This window comes from Triticum aestivum, chromosome 5B, assembly GCF_018294505.1.
Source record: "Triticum aestivum cultivar Chinese Spring chromosome 5B, IWGSC CS RefSeq v2.1, whole genome shotgun sequence".
Lineage (NCBI taxonomy): Eukaryota > Viridiplantae > Streptophyta > Magnoliopsida > Poales > Poaceae > Triticum > Triticum aestivum.
Genome location: NC_057807.1, coordinates 210,798,829 through 210,818,479, shown reverse-complemented (window position 1 = coordinate 210,818,479; position 19,651 = coordinate 210,798,829). Strand labels below are relative to the sequence as shown.

The 19,651-nt window shown below is 52.2% G+C and overlaps 1 protein-coding gene and 1 pseudogene across 2 annotated transcripts; one reads left to right on the top strand and one right to left on the bottom strand.

The window, feature by feature from the left end:
• Window positions 1-4,168: 4,168 nt before the first annotated feature.
• LOC123114724 (uncharacterized) lies at window positions 4,169-15,551 on the bottom strand (annotated as a pseudogene).
• A 1,271-nt stretch (window positions 15,552-16,822) lies between these two features.
• On the top strand, window positions 16,823-18,738 carry LOC123111035 (suppressor of ferric uptake 1). Of its 2 annotated transcripts, none has more exons than XM_044531712.1 (2): window positions 16,823-17,062; window positions 17,164-18,738. In XM_044531712.1, exons 1-2 carry the CDS (start codon window positions 16,823-16,825, stop codon window positions 18,562-18,564), a joined length of 1,641 nt encoding a protein of 546 aa, XP_044387647.1. In that variant the 3' UTR covers window positions 18,565-18,738. The 2 variants fall into 2 exon arrangements, with proteins under 2 accessions (XP_044387647.1, XP_044387648.1); XM_044531713.1 differs by having other exon boundaries at window positions 16,923-17,062; window positions 17,156-18,738.
• Window positions 18,739-19,651: the final 913 nt, after the last annotated feature.

The following is a 19,651-nucleotide window of genomic DNA, read 5'->3' as shown; positions in this document are numbered from 1 at the left end:
ACAACGCAATCATTACTTACACAAAATGATCCTCCGTTTGCCGCCTAGGGCGGGCAACCAGAGTCTCAGGGGCTACTGTCCATATGGAGCACACCTAACGCGTGCGTCACAGCCAAAAATTACGTATTTTTCATTACATACCTCAAAGCCTCTGAGCAGGCTCGTAAAGGCTTCATTCAACCCGTTTGTGGCGGAGGAAATCTTCCCGAGCACCATGCTCATTAATGAACGGTGCTCCTCCGAGAGAGCAGCTCGCTCCAGAAGGCCCGTCAATGTGTCTGCCCGGACACCGAATTGTTCCGGACCCTTCTCATCGCCCCCCTGGGAGCCGAACGCTCCGGGCTCAGGGCGGACGAAGGATTAGCTTCTGGCTTCGACAGATCCGGACTCCTCCGTGACGACACCTCGGGGTCGTCTGCCTCATGAGGCAGAGAGGTTGGTGGGGTCTCACTCTCCATCATCTCCGAAAGAAGATCCCCCGACGACGAACTCTGTCGAGAAGAGCTGCTAGCCGGACTGCAAAGAATGAACCCGGGTTATTATTCTTGGAAAAGGAAGCAGTACCTTCATATTTACGACTAACTTACAGCTCGGCCGAGGGGTGGCCCGTTGGCGGGCATGATACAGTGAGGGCGCCCTTCGGGGCAGGGCCCCCTGGTGACGCTTTCTTCCCCTGTTTGGGCACCTCCGCCTCCAAGTCTTCGGAGGCGGCCCTTTTCTTCCCACACGGGAAGGAGGCCTTAGATTCCCCTCCCCGACTATCCTCCTTTGGGGAGGTAGCAATTCCTCCGGTTTGGATGCGCAGTGTGTGAAATTCGGCTTCTCTATTCTTCCCTTCGTCTTTCCCTGAGGGCATTTTGCTAAGCACCCGGCCAAGCATCTTGGCTATGGTAGGACTAGGCGAGCCTTCGGGAAGTGGCGCCGGACACCTGATTCTCTCCGCCTTGATGAGCCATTCCTGGCAACGGAGGATCTTCAGAATAATGATTATGATAAATATAAACGAAGTGTTCGGTTTAGGGGCTACTTACTTGGGCATCTGGGCGATTGCAGCTTAGGCCCGCATCCTCGGTGGTGTCCGGACACTTTACTTGTGGTCCGAAGAATAATTTACACATCCCTTTGAGCGTCAGGCCGAAGAAGTGCAGAATAGTCCGCGGACCCTCTGGATTGAACTCCCACATTTGGAGAGGCCGACGTTCGCACGGCAACATCCATCGGATTAGCATTACCTGAATTATGCTAACAAGGTTAATGTTCCTCTCAAGAAGCTCCCGGATACGGCTCTGCAGTGTTGGTACATCACTAGCAGACCCCCAATCCCATCCTACATTGGTCCACGACGCCAGTTGTGATGGAGGGCCCGAACAGAAGTCGGGGGCAGCCACCCATTTTGTGCCTCTGGGAGCCGTGACGTAAAACCACCTCCGCTGCCATAAATCGGACACCTCTGGGAAGGAACCCTCTGGCCATGGGGCATCGGCATTCCTGCTTATTACATTGCCTCCGCACTCCGTGTGTCGCCCCTCGATCATCTTCGGCTTCACATTAAAGGTCTTGAGCCATAAGCCGAAGTGTGGAGTGACGTGGAGAAAAGCTTCACACACAATGATGAATGATGAGATATGGAGGATAGCGTTCGGGGCTAGATCGTGAAAATCTAACCCGTAATAGAACATGAGCCCTCTCACAAAGGGATCAAGGGTGAGGCCCAAGCCGCGGAGGAAGTGAGAAACAAATACGACGCTCTCGTTGGGCTCGGGAGTAGGGATGACCTGCCACGGAGCAGGAAGCCTGTGCTGGATGTCGGCAGTCAGATATCCGACCTCCCTAAGCTTCGCGATGTCCTCCTCTTTGACCGAGGAGGCCACCCACCGGCCTAGAAGGTTGGATCCGGACATATTGGAGGATCCGGGGTGCTTGAGCTTGGGTTTCGGGTGTAAGAACTCGAGATGCGAAAGGGCGCAAGGGTGGTGGAAAAGTGGGATAGGCCTCGGCCCCTTTATAAAGGGGGTGAATCTCAAGCGTCCTCGGCGTGACCGCTTGGGACTTATCTAAAAACTCGGAGTCATACCAACAGTCGTCTTGGGGTTGCGCACACCCGTATTGATGGAGGATCCTGTAATAAAGGGAACACGATCTCTGCTTTGGCAGGGCGTGCCGATAAAACCGCCTCGCAACGCGTATCGAAGTAGGCTAAGAGAAATTGGTTCGTGTTGGGCCGGGCCACGATACAGGGGCACGACATACAAAAATTGCCAGCAGATCAAATTTATGCTATTCTCTCTATGGTGGTATGTGAAGATCATCTTGCAGATCAACACACGGTTTAAGTGTTCGATAATTACTTTGGAGTATTTGGAGATGGAACCCGCCTTGCAATGCCGAAGACAAAACTGCACGCCAGACTCATCGTCATTGAAGCCTGGTTTAGGGGCTACTAAGGGAGTCCTGGATTAGGGGGTATCCGGATAGCAGGACTATATACTTTGGCCGGACTATTGGAGTGTGAAGATACAAGACTCAAGACTATGTCCCGTGTATGGATGGGCCTCTCCTTTGCGTGGAAGACAAGCTTGGCGATCCGGATATTATATTTCCTTCTTTGTAACCGACTCCATGTAAACCCTAGCCCTCTCCAGTGTCTATATAAACCGGAGAGTTTAGTCCTTAGAGGGACGATCACAATCATAATCATCATAGGCTAGCTTCTAGGGTTTAGCCTCTACAATCTCGTGGTAGATCAACTCTTGTACTACTCATATCATCAATATCAATCAAGCAGTAGGGTTTTACCTCCATCGAGAGGGCCCGAACCTGGGTAAACATTGTGTCCCTTGCCTCCTATTACCATCGGCCTTAGACGCACAGATCGGGACCCCCTACCCAATATCCACTGGTTTTGACACCGACAACAGCCGCACACGTTAAATAGGGCACCATCTAAATCTGTTGAGACGACACCATATGAACTATGGTTTGGCAAGAAACCTAAGTTGTCGTTTCTTCAAGTTTGGGGATGTGACACTTATGTCAAAAGGCTTCAGGCTGATAAGCTCGCACCCAAAGCGGAGAAGTGCCTCTTCATAGGATACCCTAAGGAAACCATTGGGTATACCTTCTACCATAGATCTGAAGGCAAGTTCTTTGTTGCTAAGAATGGGTCATTTCTAGAGAAGGAGTTTCTCTCGAAAGAAGTGAGTGGGAGGAAAACGATCTACAAGGGTATGTAGATGCTCTCCCCCTCTCGTAGCTATGCATCTCCATGGATAGAACTTGCGTGTGTGTAGATTTTTTTTGTTTTCCATGCAACGTTCCCCAACAAAATGTAGAGTCTTGGAGTAGCCAATTCTTGTCCTTAACATTTTGAAGGGGTCCACATCCTCATGTCCTTGCCATGCCTCTGTTGAACTTGTCTGAAATATACTAGGTAAAAGTATTAGTCCAACAATATGTATGTTGACATTAATTACCAAAACCAACAAGGGAGCAAGTGTGCTTTCATCAGGGGCTACTAATGGTGTCCTGGATTAGGGGATGCTCACCATGTCGGCCTACCATTCGTGGGCCAGGCCGACGACCCACTGACAACTAAAGGATGGGCCACATAAGCCATGGCCCTTGGCGCACTCAAGATGGAATCCTATGAAGACTTGGCGCATACTTCAAGGCATATTCAAACAACCGGCATGTTTATCCCTAGATGTAGCCAACATATTTGTAATCCTACATAGCCCACAGTGCCTATATAAGCCGAGGGTTTTAGCCTATAGAGGCATGCTAGAACATGTTAGAACTCACTCATACGATCTCGAGGTACATCACCTTGTACTTTGTATCCCATCCACAATCAATACAATAAAGTAGGACATAGGGTTTCACCTCTTCAAGAGGGCCCAAACTTGGGTAAACATTGTGTTTTTCTCTACCCCCTGCTACCATCTGGTCGAGACCACCAGCTCAGGACCCCCTACCGAGTTCCACCAGTTTTAGCACCGACAACTAGTTTGATCATTGCTAGGGCCTGTGCAGTGGCCTTTAGTGATTGAAAACTTAAAATTACCATGGATAATTATCTAAAGAAACAAAGTAAAAAAAGTATCAGTATATGAAGAAATGATGTAAAAAAGGATCAGTATCTCATCTCAACTGAATTATTCCTTACAGGCTAGCTAATCAAAAAATCATCACTCTCTACGATGAGCAGTGCCGATGGCCCGTCGAGGAGTAGCGACTCCAGTGACATCGGCATGTTGTTTGGGTTGTCGGTGTAGCATGGTGAGTTGGTGGGTCCTCACTAGCAAGACCTGCCATGTTTGTAGGGTGGTCGTCATGGATTGGGGGCAAAGCGGTGACACTGTCGACAGGCATCGGTGGGGATGCTCATCATTGATTTGCCTGCTCCGGTGCAACTCAAGCACATTACGATGGGAATTGGCATTCTTTGATGGTACAAACATGGGGCTCACCATGGGACGATACTCTGGAAGCAGACTCCCCTACCTGTACCGCACGTCGCACACGTTGCACCGTGTGCCTCACTCCTTTGGCACCTCCCCAACCCTAGCATCTCTAACGACCCATAGTGCAGGTAGCTCTTCCCGTTATTTGTCGGCCATGGCGTCGAAGGGGATTCACTTCTTGGACGCTTCCTCTCTTCTTCGAAGGCTTTTTCGACAGGTGCACAGACGGAGGTGTCTCAGGCTCCCAAATGGGACTCTCTAGTGTGGAGTTAATGCTTGGGCGCTCCTATAGGAATCTGTCACTGACCACCCTGCTGGATGGCACTCCTGTAGCAGCATCCCCTTCTTGTACCACATTCCACAGGCGATGCAGACCTCCCTTCGTCCCATCAACCCTTTTATCCACAAAGGTGGATCCACGACCCGCAGTGCAAGCAGCTCGTCCCTGGGAGTGGCGCTAGCGCGACTTTTGTCCTGGGAAGTGTCGGTGTCAAAACCGGCGGATCTCGGGTAGGGGGTCCCGAACTGTGCGTCTAGGCGGATGGTAACAGGAGACAAGGGACACGATGTTTTTACCCAGGTTCGGGCCCTCTCGATGGAGGTAAAACCCTACTCCTGCTTGATTGATATTGATGATATGGGTAGTACAAGAGTGGATCTACCACGAGATCAAGGAGGCTAAACCCTAGAAGCTAGCCTATGGTATGATTGTTGTAATGGTTGTTCGTCCTACGGACTAAAACCCTCCGGTTTATATAGACATCGGAGAGGGCTAGGGTTACACAGAGTCGGTTACAATGGTAGGAGATCTACATATCCGTATCGCCAAGCTTGCCTTCCACGCCAAGGAAAGTCCCATCCGGACACGGGATGAAGTCTTCAATCTTGTATCTTCATAGTCTTGGAGTCCGGCTGACGATGATAGTCCGGCTGTCCGGACACCCCCTAGTCCAGGACTCCCTCAGTAGCCCCCGAACCAGTCTTCAATGACGATAAGTCCAGCACGTATGTAGTCTTCGGCGTTGCAAGGCGGGTTCTCCTTCAAGTTCCATGTACCTGCCGAACAGTGTCCGGCTTCCTTATCAATGTCGCGCTTCTTGGCTTCCACGCCCAATAATGGCCTTCTTCCACGTGTCGCACGAATGCGAAAAGCCAGGGTATCTTTTATGTTTTACCCCCTAGCTGCGCAAATAACTTGCCTATAAGAGAGGCAAGAATCCAGATCCAAATCACACCATCCTCCTTCCGCGAGTACTCATCGGAGCGCTCCTGACCCAAAAATCCATTCCATCATGGACTGTCGACGCGGCTCCTCTTCTCGCGCTCCTAGCCCTCTGCCAGGAGATTGGAGGAGATGTTCTTTCCCGCACAACGAGCTGGTGACGCTCCAAGCGGAGGGATATCTCCCTCCGGCCTTCATGGTTCCGGTCCGAGCCGGGTTGGCCACCTACAAAGGTGGGAAGCAAGCGGAGGCTACCCCAAATCCCAACAAAGGGGAGTGGGTATGCTTCGTCCCCTATCTGATAAGGGGGCTCGGATTTCCTATACATTCGTTCCTCCGCGGGCTCCTGGAGTTCTACGGACTCCAGCTCCATCACCTCACGCCCGCCTCAATCCCTCATATCGCGGGTTACGTAGCTCTTTGCGAGCTATTTTTGGGCGTCAAGCCCCATTTCGCGCTGTGGAAGAGGTTGTTCTGCCTTGTACCCCGCTCTCATGAGGAGTCCATATATCAAGTGGGCGGGGCCGAAATATGGCGCATCGCCGGGACCGGATATCCATCCGGAACCCCTAAGAAGGCGTCCGAAGACTGGCCTTCAGAATGGTTTTATGTAGAAGACGCTCCGCTACCGGACCCTATTCGGATCGGCCTCCCGGAGTTCAGTAATGCTCCTATGAAGAAACGCCTTAGCTGGCGTCCACGGAGCCCCCAGCTGGAGGAAGACAAGAGCGTCCATTATTTGATGGGCCGGATAAGGTTACTGGCCCATTCAGGGTTGACCATGATTGGAGTCATGGCAACGTGCATTATGCGAGGGGTGCAGCCGTTGCAATACAGGGGCCACCCTATGTGGGATTTCAACGGGGAGGATGATGCCACACGCCACGGCCGCAAAGGGCCGGGATTGGCCGAAGACCTGGCAAAGATCTTATCCGGCCTATACAAGGGGGAGAAGGAGGATTTCTTCCAGACGACCCCGTTGAATGGGTTCTCCATGAATAACCCTCGGCATTGGGTAAGCGAGCACTTTGTATGCCCGACCCATGCTTTCAAAGTTTAAGTTTCTTATATTATGCTTTCGACGCAGGAGCTGCGTCGGGTTGTGGAGGGCATGCTTAGTCTAGCTCCGCAACCCGAGGATCCTGAGAGATCCCAGGATTCGGCCTCCGAAGAGGACCCGAACATTAAGGTGGAGCTAATCAACGGGGTGTTCCACCAGCTCAGCATGGATAACGCTTTAGTCGCCATTACGGCTGACTACCCTGGACTATATCCGGCTTCCCAGGTGATTGCGACCGAAGTCCGGACACCATTATTTCTTCCTTGCTCATTTCTGACCACCGTATACGATGGTGCTTTGCAGGAGGCGCCTTCAAGGTGGGAGGCCGAGCCCATGGCGGCTGACCAACAAGGGTCAGTCCGGCCCAGTAGGCGGAAGAGGAGCGCGGCGCGGACCGAAACGTCGCCGCAAAGGTATAGCTCATGGTTCGTTATTTAGAGCAGCATTCCTAGGAAGCGTTTGAATGCTCATGACCTTTGTAGGAGAAAAAGCATCCGCCGGACTGCGGGCGTAGGGGTTGCCAATCCAACCTCTACCAGCCAGGCTCCAGCACCTGGTCTGGAGGGGGAGGCGAGCGCAAGGCGCGAGCCAGATACTCCTCAAACGGAGGATACCGACCAACTGTCTGCCACCAAGTCTGAGGTGGAGAGCGCCATGAACCACAGGCGCCGCCGGACAATTTTTCATGACGCGTGTTTCTCCCCTGAGGCGTTGAATGCCTTTAACGCGGGGGACGCGCACCTCCGTGCTGCTCAAGATGGTTTGACCAGAGCCACGGAGCAGTATGTAAAAGACATACGGGTAAGAGAATTTAATAGTTGTATATGCCAGTAGCCCCCGAGACTTAAAGTAGTTATATTAACTGATTTAAGGATCATTTGAAATGCAGGATCTTACAAAGAAGAATACCCAACTATTTCAGGAGCTGCAAGAGTGTAAGGCCCAACTTGAGGCCGCACTTGCTGCCGCAGGAGGAAACACCGGGGCCCCTCCCGGTAACACATTATTTTAAAAAGATAAGTGGTGTGCGGCGTGCGTGTAAGTCTAATAATGACATTGCAGGTGCCGCCGGACAAGATCCGGATAGGCAAGAACTACTGCGCCAGTTGAAGGTCGGCGAGAGGGTGCTGAATAAGGTGCAGCAGGAAAGGAACAAGCTCCAGGATGCCCACGCCCAGCTTGGGGAAGAGCTGAAAGGTGTTCGGGCCGAGCTGTCTGGCTCCGTTAAGGAGAATCAGCGGCTTCATTGCGGCATCTATAGTAAGTGCTTGAGCGAACTCCTTTGAAAAGAAGAGTTCGGCAAGGAAGTCAATTGACAAAATATGTCTGTAGGTATACTCACAGGTCGCCCTGCGGAGGAGATGCCCGTATCAATGGGTGATCAACTTCCCGAACTGTTGCAACTGCTCGAACGAGTTCGGCAGGCAATGGGCGGCGTCGTCCAGGCTTTATGGCCAGCCCTCTCCCTACCCGAGGGCCTTGGGGAGCTTACGGAGAAGCTTCAGGGAGTGCGGAAGCGCTCCCGTTTATGGAAGATTTCGGCCTGCCGCCAAGGTGCCAGGGAGGCCTGGGCCATGGTGAAGACGTGGTACAAGAAGGCGGATCCCAACCACATGGCCGAGGTCGGACCTGTGGGGCCTGATGGGAAGGAGATCCCTGTGAGTTTAGTATACGGCCAAGTAGAGTTGGCCGCTAAATTTTCCCAACGGGACTGTAAATTAGACAGCCTGTTAGACGGGATTGAGGAGGAATACAGTCAATCGATTTAACAATGTATTTTAAAATGACATGTAAAATGCCTTCTAGCCGGATTGTAGATTGTTTGTCTTTGTCGACCTTTTCGCTTCAACCTCGGGACCCTAGAGTCCAGAGTGTGTCCGAATACCTTCTCGGTTAAAAAACAACCGGGGCATGCATGGAGACCAGGCGTAGGGGTCATTAGTGCTTTATCAGACAAGTGCCCAACTAGTTATGTTATATTACATGGTTAGTAAGAAACATCTTCCAGGGAGAATAATTCCGTTAAGGGTTCCTTTCCATGGGAGGCATGCCCTAAAGTGCATGTCCGGACTGCGAAAAGAGCAGAAAAACATCTGGGGGCAAATAAATAAGTAGGTAAAAAATCATCTTTCAAGTCACCGACCGAATATTCCCTTAAGAACGCTAGCTTTCGGCTTCACCCAGTCTGAGGTACACATCCGGCTGACCCGGCAGTAGCAATCGCAGAGGTGCTCCCTTTACCTCCTAGCCAAACAATCGGGAACGTAGGGGTAAGCACAGGAGCCAGGCAACCCAGCTTGGCCAAAACTTAAGTCATATCGATGCATATAATGGTGAATAAAAGGTACATGTGGAAGTTTGACACATGTGCTGGGCATGAAGCCCTTATAATTAAGCTTCTGGTAAAGAAGCCCCCAGGTATAATGAGTGCGGATGGCACGTCAAGTGTGTGCGAACAATGCGCAAGTGAGCCTTTTAAGGCTTTGAGGAATAGGGGTGAGAGAAAAAAGAGAAACAAAAGACAGTTGAAGTGTAAAAAATTTGGATGGGGGAAGGGGACGAACTCTTAGTCCGGCGCTAGGCATAGAATCTTCGGAGGCGGGCTGCGTTCCATGGGTTCGGCTCGAGTCGGTTGTCTGACGCATTTCGTAGACGGTACGCTCCGCCGGTCAAGACTTGATCAATAATGAAGGGGCCTTCCCATTTGGGCTTGAGCTTGTCCTTTTTCTTGTCCGGCAGGCGTAGAACTAGTTCGCCAACGTTGTAAGTCTTGGCCCGTACTTCTCTGCTTTGATATCTTCGAGCCTGCTGCTGATAGAATGCAGAACGAGCCTTAGCGACGTTGCGTTCTTCCTCCAATGCGTCCAAGCTATCCTACCGATCCAGTTTGGCTTCTCTTTCTTCGTACATGCGCACTCGAGGTGAGTCATGAATGATGTCACGGGGCAGAACTACCTCTGCGCCGTATACCATAAAAAATGGTGTAAATCCGGTAGTACGGTTGGGCATTGTCCGCAGCCCCCAGAGTACGGAGTCTAGATCCTCTACCTAGTGCGTGTCAGATTTCGTAAGGGACCGCACTAGTCTGGGTTTGATGCTGCTCATTATTAGACCATTTGCTCGTTCCACTTGACCGTTGGTTTGAGGATGATAGACTGAAGTGTAATCGAGCTTAATGCCCATATTTTTGCACCATGATTTAACCTCGTCGGCCGTGAAGTTCGTGCCGTTATCGGTGATGATGCTGTGGGGGACACCATAACGGTGTACTACCCCGGATATGAAGTCTATCACTGGTCCGGACTCTGCCGTTTTAACTGGCTTGGCCTCTATCCATTTGGTGAATTTATCCACCATGACCAATAGGTACCTTTGCTTGTGGGTTCCCCCTTTAAGGGGTCCAACCATGTCAAGCCCCCAGACCGCGATCGGCCAGGTAATGGGTATAGTTTTGAGGGCGGTGGGTGGCATGTGGCTCTGATTAGCAAAGAGCTGACAACCGACGCATCTTTGGACTAAGTCCTGGGCATCTGCCCGGGCCGTCGGCCAATAAAATCCTGTACGGAATGCCTTTCCTACAAGGGCCCGAGCTGCGGCGTGGTGTCCGCCTAGTCCGGCATGAATTTCAGCCAGAAGGTTTCGCCCTTCCTCTTCGGAGATACACCTTTGAAGGACTCCGGTTATGCTTTTCTTATAGAGTTCTCCCTCATGGACCTTGTAGGCTTTGGATCGCCGAACTATGCAGCGGGCCTCATTTTGGTCTTCGAGAAGTTCCTGCTTAAGCAAGTAGGCTAGGAATGGCTCTGTCCACGGGGCGATTACTGCCATTATATCGTGGGCTGAAGGTGTTATTTCATCGGCTGAATCGCCGATCATGTCAGATTGCTCTTTGTCGGTTGGTGCGGCTGCTTCCGGTTTGTTATTTCCGGACTCCTCTTCCCACAGTACGAATGGCTTAAACAACCGTTCCAGGAAGATGTTTGGAGGGACAGCGTCACGTTTTGCGCCGATGCGTGCCAATACGTCGACCACTTGGTTATTATCCCTGGCTACGTGGTGGCATTCAAGTCCTTCGAACCGAGCTGACATTTTAAGGACAGCGTTACGATAGGCTGCCATTTTGGGATCCTTGGCGTCAAAGCCTCCATTTACTTGTAATATTGCAAGGTTTGAGTCCCCGCGCACCTCTAGGCGTTGAATGCCCATGGAGATTGCCATCCGGAGGCCATGTAAGAGGGCCTCGTACTCGGCTGCATTGTTGGAGTCCGTGTACATTATCTGAAGTATGTATTGGACTGTGTCTCCGGTTGGGGACGTCAATACGACGCCAGCCCCCAATCCGGCCAACATTTTGGAGCCGTCGAAGTGCATAATCCAATTGGAGTATGCGCCATACTCTTTAGGGAGTTCGGCTTCAGTACACTCAGCGACAAAGTCAGCCAAAACTTGCGACTTTATAGCTCGCCGAGGTTTGTAAGTTATATCGAATGGTAAGAGCTCGATGGCCCATTTTACAATCCTACCCGTCGTGTCGCGGTTGTTTATAATGTCATTTAGGGGGTACTTCGGAGGCCATTGTTATTGAACACTCTTAAAAGTAGTGCCGGAGCTTCCGGGATGCCATGAACACCGCATACGCTATCTTTTGATAGTGCGGGTAACGGGACTTGCAAGGAGTTAAAACAGTGGATACATAGTACACTGGTTTTTGAAGAGGGAATTTATGCCCTTCTGTCTCTCGTTCTACGACGAGTACCGTGCTTACAACTTGATGTGTTGTCGCGATGTATAATAACATTGGTTCGCCCAGGTTAGGCGCAGCCAGGACCGGATTTGTTGCCAATATGGATTTTATTTCTTCGAGTCCGGCAGTGGCAGCATCCGTCCACTCGAAGTGTTCGGTGCGTCTGAGGAGGCGATAGAGGGGCAATGCCTTTTCTCCCAAACGGGAGATAAAGCGGCTTAGAGCCGCCATGCATCTAGTCAATTTTTGGATCTGTTTGAGGTCTTTTGGAATATCCAGCTGTGAAAGAGCTCGGATCTTGGCCGGGTTTGCTTCAATTCCTCTACCGGATACAATGAAGCCCAGGAGCTTTCCGGCTGGTATGCCAAAAACGCATTTTTCCGGATTCAGCTTGATGTCATATGCTCGGAGGTTGTCGAATGTGAGCCTCAAATCGTCTACTAGAGTTTCGATGTGTTTGGTTTTGACGACTACATCGTCTACGTATGCCTCTACTGTTTTGCCGATCTGGGTAGCCAGACATGTCTGAATCATGCGCTGATATGTTGCGCCGGCGTTTTTAAGTCCGAAGGGCATCGTGTTGAAGCAGAATGGTCCGTATGGAGTAATGAATGCCATTGCGGCTTGGTCTGCTTCCGCCATCTTGATTTGATGGTAGCCGGAGTATGCGTCCAGGAAGCACAATGAATCATGCCCTGCGGTAGCATCGATTATTTGGTCGATGCGGGGGAGGGGGAAGGGATCCTTTGGGCAGGCCTTGTTGAGGTCTTTAAAGTCGACACATAGGCACCAGGATTTGTCCTTCTTTGGTACCATTGCCAGGTTTGCTAGCCAGTCCGGATGTTTAATATCTCTGATGAATCCGGCTTCCAATAGTTTGGCTAGTTCTTCTCCCATTGCTTGTCTTTTGGGTTCGGAAAATCGTCGAAGAGCCTGTTTGACTGGCTTGAATCCTTTTAGGATATTTAGGCTATGCTCTGCCAATCTGCGTGGGATTCCCGGCATATCTGAAGGGTGCCAGGCGAAAATGTCCCAATTTTCCCGAAGGAATTCACGCAGTGCGGCGTCTACATCAGGGTTCAACTGCGCCCCGATGGAGGCCGTCTTTGTCGGGTCCGTTGGATGGACCTGGAATTTTACTATTTCGTCCGTTGGTTTAAAGGAGGTGGACTTGGATCTCTTATCGAGTATCACATCGTCCCTATTCACCGTAGAGCGTAGCGAGGTGAGTTCTTCTGCCGCTAGGGCTTCAGATAGTGCCTCCAGGGCTAATGCGGCTGTCTTGTTTTCGGCGCGGAGTGCTGTGTCCGGATCACTAACGAGAGTGATTATTCCGCTGGGCCCAGGCATTTTGAGCTTCATGTACCCGTAATGGGGTACGACTTGAAAAATTGTGAATGCCTCTCGTCCTAATATAGCGTGATATCCGCTGCTGAACGGGGCCACTTGGAACGTGACTTCTTCGGACCTATAATTGTCCGGTGAGCCGAACACCACATCAAGTGTGATTTTTCCGGTGCAGCGCGCTTCCCGGCTAGGGATTATTCCTCTGAAGGTTGTGCTGCTTCGCTCAATGCGGCTCCAGTCTATTTCCATTTTTTGAATAGTTTCCTCGTAGATGAGGTTTAATCCGCTGCCGCCGTCCATGAGTACCTTGGTGAGTCGAAAGTCGTCCACTATTGGACTAAGAACCAATGCGGCTGGTGCTTGAGCTGTTCGGAATTTAGGTTCATCGCTGGCGCTGAAGGTGATGGCCGTGTCGCTCCAAGGATTTGTTGTTGCTACTTGGTAGACTTTGGCGAGGCTGCGGATTGTTCGTTTCCGCATGTTATTTGGTGTGAAAGTCTCGAAGACTGTTGATACCGTACCGGTATTGTTGGAGTGGTATTCCGGGGCTAGAAGCTCCTCGCCACTTTTGGCCACCTGCCGTAATATCCAACATGCTCGAAGGCTATGTGTTGGGGTGGCGCCCTCTGTACTGTGAATTTTACAGGGTCCGCTAAGCCATCCCTCCAGTATGGTTCCGTGCCCTTTATGGGGTTTTTGCTTTTTGGTTTTTGTGCCTGGTGCCTGAGTGTAATGCACCCTTTTATTGCGGACTAGGGTTGTATTCGAGGCCTGATTGTCCCAAAACTTATTTTCGGTTTTCCGGAAACTCTCCGTCGCACAGTACTTTCATATTATGGATGCCAAGTCAGCGAAGCGTGTGATTTCACGACGGCTGACGGCGTTCAAGATTCCCTCGTCCGTGCAATTATTGCAAAAAGTTGAGATTGCGTCTTCCTCTCGGCAGTCCTTTATCCTGTCCATAACCAGGAGGAATCTGGCCCAGTAATGATGTACTGTTTCAGCAGGCTCTTGCCGGATTAGGGATAGATCGCATATGTCTGAGTGGGTGGGTGGAATTGAGTTAGGAACCCTACCCATCTCAAGGCTCAAGGGCCGAGAAGTTTCCGAATTCGGAAGCTTGGAAAGTGGAACGTTGTCCAACGAGTCCGGTCCGATGCATGACTTTAGGTTCAGTGCTTGATCGCAGTCCGCCCCTCCGCGGGAATCCGGCATGGAGGGTTCGGGAGCCCGGACATGACTAGTTTTCAATACAGGAGAAGAGTCACCGCGTTGTTCCTCTACCACTACAACGTGGTGGGTAACCTGGGGAGAGTTAATCTCTCTCAGATCGGTTTTAAGCCCAATCTGATTGTAGTCTGTAGCGACTCCCAGGGCGGCGATGCGATCCAAGAGCTCGTTTACGGACGAGAGCTCTATTGGATCCAGCCGCTCGGCGAATTCCGAGCTGACGTGAAGATTGCTTTTGACGACCTGAGAGGTCATTGTCGAAGCGGTGGCCGGACAGGCGGTCATGAGAAAACCACCTAGCCGGATAGTTTGGCCGGCGGCCAAGGCTCCTTTGGCGAAGATACCATCCTTGAATACGGGAAGAGGCATCCTTCCTATCGGTGACGGCACAGAGGAACTCTCAATGAAAGCACCAATGTCGGTGTCAAAACCGACGGATCTCGGGTAGGGGGTCCCGAACTGTGCGTCTAGGCGGATGGTAACAGGAGACAAGGGACACGATGTTTTTACCCAGGTTCGGGCCCTCTCGATGGAGGTAAAACCCTACTCCTGCTTGATTGATATTGATGATATGGGTAGTACAAGAGTGGATCTACCACGAGATCAAGGAGGCTAAACCCTAGAAGCTAGCCTATGGTATGATTGTTGTAATGGTTGTTCGTCCTACGGACTAAAACCCTCCGGTTTATATAGACACCGGAGAGGGCTAGGGTTACACAGAGTCGGTTACAATGGTAGGAGATCTACATATCCGTATCGCCAAGCTTGCCTTCCACGCCAAGGAAAGTCCCATCCGGACACGGGACGAAGTCTTCAATCTTGTATCTTCATAGTCTTGGAGTCCGGCTCACGATGATAGTCCGGCTGTCCGGACACCCCCTAGTCCAGGACTCCCTCAGGAAGCCTCCTCTGCTGGGACGACTTTCTAATGAGGTAAATAGCCCTATGCACCTTGGGCTCCCACATCGAGCTCCCCAGTGGCGAATCGACGATTGGGCTTGCTACCGGATGGTGCTCCGGTAGCGTCTCAGTCTTACTGTACTAGACCCAGTAGGCGTTGCAGAGGATATCCCGCCCCATCGACCCTGACCTTCATTGCGGCATCTCCGCCGCCTTGTAGTGTAGGCACCTCCTCAACCTCTTAGGCCGCTTTTCGGTCATGCTTGGATTGACAAACAGGGCCACCCGCACACGCCGAGGCGGGAGAACCTTCTCCTCTCTTCTTCGGCACGGTGGGGCCCTAACCCACGTCCACACATTATGTTAACTATGGGGAACGGAGATGACATGTAGGCTCGCAGATTGATTGGATTGTGATGTTAGAGGTAGGCCAGATCGTGAGCCCAAATCGAGCACGAGAATTCTTTGCAGCTAAGAATGACTACATGGGAACATTATCTGACATGCTTGCATCATGGATAAGGCAAGATACTTGTCGAGAGCTGAGATGGCCCTAGACACCTCAGATTTAATCTGATAAGCCATGCTTGCCTTCGAAAGGAAGATTCATTGAACCTGTTTGAAGACTGACGACCCAAGAAGAAGAATAGTTTAGATGGACAAAGTGTGTCTAGACTTGAAGACCGGTTCGGGGCCTACTGACAGTGCCCGGCTGGGGGGGGGGGGGGTTCTCAACACGCTATATCCCGATCTGTTGGGCCGGGCCGAGGACCCCTATGTCGTTCCGCTAGTGGGCCATGACGAAAACGACCCATGGCGTATGAAGGGAAGGCTCCTGAAGACTTGTCGTGTACTCCAAGATGTTAGAAGTCGTCCACAACTCATCCTCTTTGTACATAGCTAGCTTAGATGTAACCCTAAACCCTCCGATACCTATATAAACCGAAAGGCAAGGCTCGCAAAGGACACAACGCGTCTGAGGTAGATCATATGTACTTTGTACTCCACTCAAAAGCAATAAAACACAAGTAGGACGCAGGTTTTATCTCTCCGGAGAGCCCGAACCTAGGTGAAAACTTGTGTCCTTGTTACCATCGTCTCAAGAACCTTAGTTCGGGGGCCCCTACGCGAGATCTGCCGGATTTGACTCCGTCACTACCCGCCCCCAGCAGCCACCCAGCGTCGAAGGATGCTCCTCGCTGCACCCCCCGCCGAGGGTTGGTGGTGGTGGGGCTGCTCCTCGCCACCAGTATCCCCTTCCCCGCGAGTCGCAAGCCCCACCGCCGACTGGTGGTGGCGGGGTTGCTCCTCGCCACCGATTTCTCCTCCCGGCGAGCCGCACTTCTTTCGACGATTGTTGGTGGTGGGTTGCTCCTCGCCACCGACTTCTCCTCACTATCGGTGAAGGGAGTGGATAAGGAAAGGAGAGGGGAAATAGGACCGTTCGTGCGTAATGAGTGGGTCGTTCCGCCGAGGATATTTCGGGCAGATTGTATGACGTGGCAACACTACCTGCATTATTCGTGTTTCAACGATAGCGAGGAGAAGCCGGTGTTGTAGCCGAAGCGTTACATCGGGAGACTATAAATTTGACGTTAGATTTATAGTGTTTTCGAAAATCAATGTAGATATCAACTACTGGGTTGCCAAACTTCAAGAAGATCTCACTCTGCTTGCCCAGAGGATCAAAGAAGGCTCGTAAACATTTCCTTTCGCCTTTGCTTCACTCCCTTGGAACTCCTAGTTTTCTGTTAGCTCTATCTTCTGGGTTTATTTTGCAACATATCCAAAGTGGTATGCCTTGCCTTGTACTGTAATAATGTACAGTGTGGACACGTTTCAATGCAGGTAAGCAAATGGCGGTGGATGTATGGTTGGTTGCGGCGTGCGTGTGCATGCGCGTCTGCAGTCGGGAAATATTCAGTCGTAGCGTGGCCGAGCCTCCGACTCTAGACACTACTAGGTTGTCCGGTCACAGAAGCTGGCAGTCACGCCCCCGGGCAGATCGTCTTCTGTCTGTCATCCTGTCATCTGCTGCCGCCGCACGGTCGCAGCCGCCGTCCATGGCGACGGCGGAGGAAGGCGAGAGAGGAGAGGTACAAGTACCGGCTTATCTTTCTTTACCTTTGGTGGGTCGGCGGGTCGATCTACATCTTTCACACGGTGACCTAAAGATAGTATTTTTTTAGCTGAGCAGCCACCAGGATTAGGGAGGGGGAGGTGTCCAAGATTCCGGCGATCTGAGGCGACCCGCGACATGGCCGGAGGCGGCGGCGCTGGGGGAAAGGAGGATGGCGGCACGGAGCCCCTACTCCTGTCCGTCCTCGCTCTCCCCGCAACGGCGCTCCCCGCCGTCGTCTCCCGCCTGGAGGCCGCCGTCCCGCGGAAGGCGCGCAGCTACCTCCCCCGCAACGTCCCGTCGGCCTGGTGGTCACTCAGGATCCCCTTCATCCAGCCGCTGCCGCCGGCTGGGGACCCGGCAAACGAAGAGGAGGGGAGAAGGTTCCCCCGCCCCCAGCGCGTGCAGGTGGCTCCGTCTCTCGATCCAGGCACGGCCGATAAGCCGCCCAAGAGATTGAAGAGGTGCCTGCACTGCAAGGCGGTGGAGACGCCGCAGCGGAGGTCAGGGCCGATGGGGCGGGGTACCCTCTGCAACGCCTGCGGAGTCTGGTACAGTAAGAACGGGACGCTGCCGGAGCACCTTCCGGTGGCAAGCCCAATCGTCGATTCGCCGCTGGAGAATCCGATCTGGGAGCCCGAGGTGCCTGGGGCCATCTACCTGGTCAGAAAGTCGGCCACGGAGAGGATGCCTCCCAGGACAGAAGCCGCACCAGCGCCACGGCCGGGGACGAGCTGCTTGCACTGCGGGTCGTCGGAGCCGCCTTTGTGGATAGAAGGGTCGATGAGGCGGAGGGAGGTCTGCACCGCCTGCGGCATGCGGTACAAGAAAGGGAGGTTGCTGCCGGAGTGCCGTCCAGCAGAGTGCTCAGTGACGGATTCCCGGCAGGAGAGCCCAGTCATCAACTCCCCGCCAGAGAGTCCCATCTGGGAACCTGAGGCGCCTCCGTCCGTGCACCTGCCAAGAAAGCCTTCAAAAAAGAAGAAGAGGAGGCGGTCGAGAAGCGAAGCCCCTTCGGCGCCATGGCCGGCAAATAAGGGGAAGAGGTGCCAGCACTGTGGGTCGTCAGAGACGCCGCAGTGGAGGGAGGGGCCAAAGGGGCGAGCCACGCTGTGCAACGCGTGCGGCGTGCGGTACAGGCAGGGGAGGCTACTGCCGGAGTACCGGCCCATGGCGAGCCCTACATTTGTGCCAACAAAGCATGCCAATTCCCACCGCAAGGTGCTCCAGTTGCATCGGACCAGGCAAAGCAACGACGAGCATCCATCACCGCTGCCTGCCGACAGCGTCACCAACCTGCCCCCAATCCGCGACGAGCTCCCGACCACCAGCACGGCAGGTCTTGCCAGTGAGGATCCGACCGACGCACCGGGCTACACCGACAACCCAATCAACGTGCCGAGCTCACTGGACTCGCTGCTGCTCGACGGGCCGTCGGCACCACTCATCGTAGAGAGTGAAGATTTTGCGATTAGCTAGCCTATGAAGAATAATTCAGCTGAGATGAGATACTGATCCTTTTTACTTCGTTTGTTCAGATACTGATGCTTGGAAATTTTAAACTTTCAATCACTGAAGGCCACTGCACAGGCCCTAGCAGTGATCAAACCAGTTCTGTGAATTCAACCATTTAGGTGGAGGATTTTCGAGTTCCGTTTCTGGTAATTTTTTTCCCTTTTTTCTTTTCATGACTCCAACGGAAAATTAGTGGGCATGAACCAGTTTATGGAATGTGCATTGAGAAGACAGATGTGCATAGTTTGGCAGAAGCATCAGATATTTGGCAAGATGGCTGCGTAGCTTGTTAACCTAGATTGCTCAAACCTCCCGTTTCTGGAGCTCCAGATTGGGCAAGATGATGCTTGTGCTTTCTGATGCTGCTTCCGGCCACACACACCAAAGGCACAAACATATCACCCGCCTTTTACATTCTGCATGCTTCCTAAGATTTGGAAGCTGCTGCTCTCCCTGAAGATTTTCTTTTGGCACAAATGCACATCCATAGGGGGGACATGAGAGTTGCAGTAGACTGAGAAATTCCTGTGACAATGTGTTGGCGCAATCCCCCAAGGTGGAGATGATCCTAATCTGGGTTAATCTGTCATTCCGAATCTGCATCAGCCAAAAATGTTTCTGGATTTGTTTGTTTTTCAAGTTTATCGTGGCCACAGGTGTGTGAAGGCATCGGGGGTTTGTTTGGCTTCCAATTTCTAGCAGCCAAATGTGTTTTGGGGGGGGGGGGGGGGGGGGGGGTGACATTGTGGCTTTCTTTTTATATCAGGGCGTATTATGGGTTTGATTCTTGAGCTGCAGAACTGGGTGTTTCATGCATTGCGGATTAAAGAATGGACTTGGCCACCCCCTCGACACCGTTGATGTGGAAGGCGATCACCTTGAAGCTATCGGGACTCAGCACCTTGTAGGTGACGAGGTCCTGATCTTCAGCTGGTGAGCTACGACGAGGGGGCGCCATCCTTCAAGGGTGATCCTGCCGTTGACCACCTGGACCGTGATACTCTCGGCATAGCCCGTGTTCGTCATCAGAACGAGTTCTGGTGCGATGGTG

What these genes read in the sequence shown, in the direction of transcription:
- LOC123111035 (XM_044531712.1), top strand. Translation starts at nt 16,823, where the DNA reads ATGGCGGTGGATGTATGGTTGGTTGCGGCGTGCGTGTGCATGCGCGTC. An exon ending in AGGAAGGCGAGAGAGGAGAG is followed by an intron (nt 17,063 to 17,163) that starts GTACAAGTACCG and finishes TTAGCTGAGCAG; the next exon opens with CCACCAGGATTAGGGAGGGG.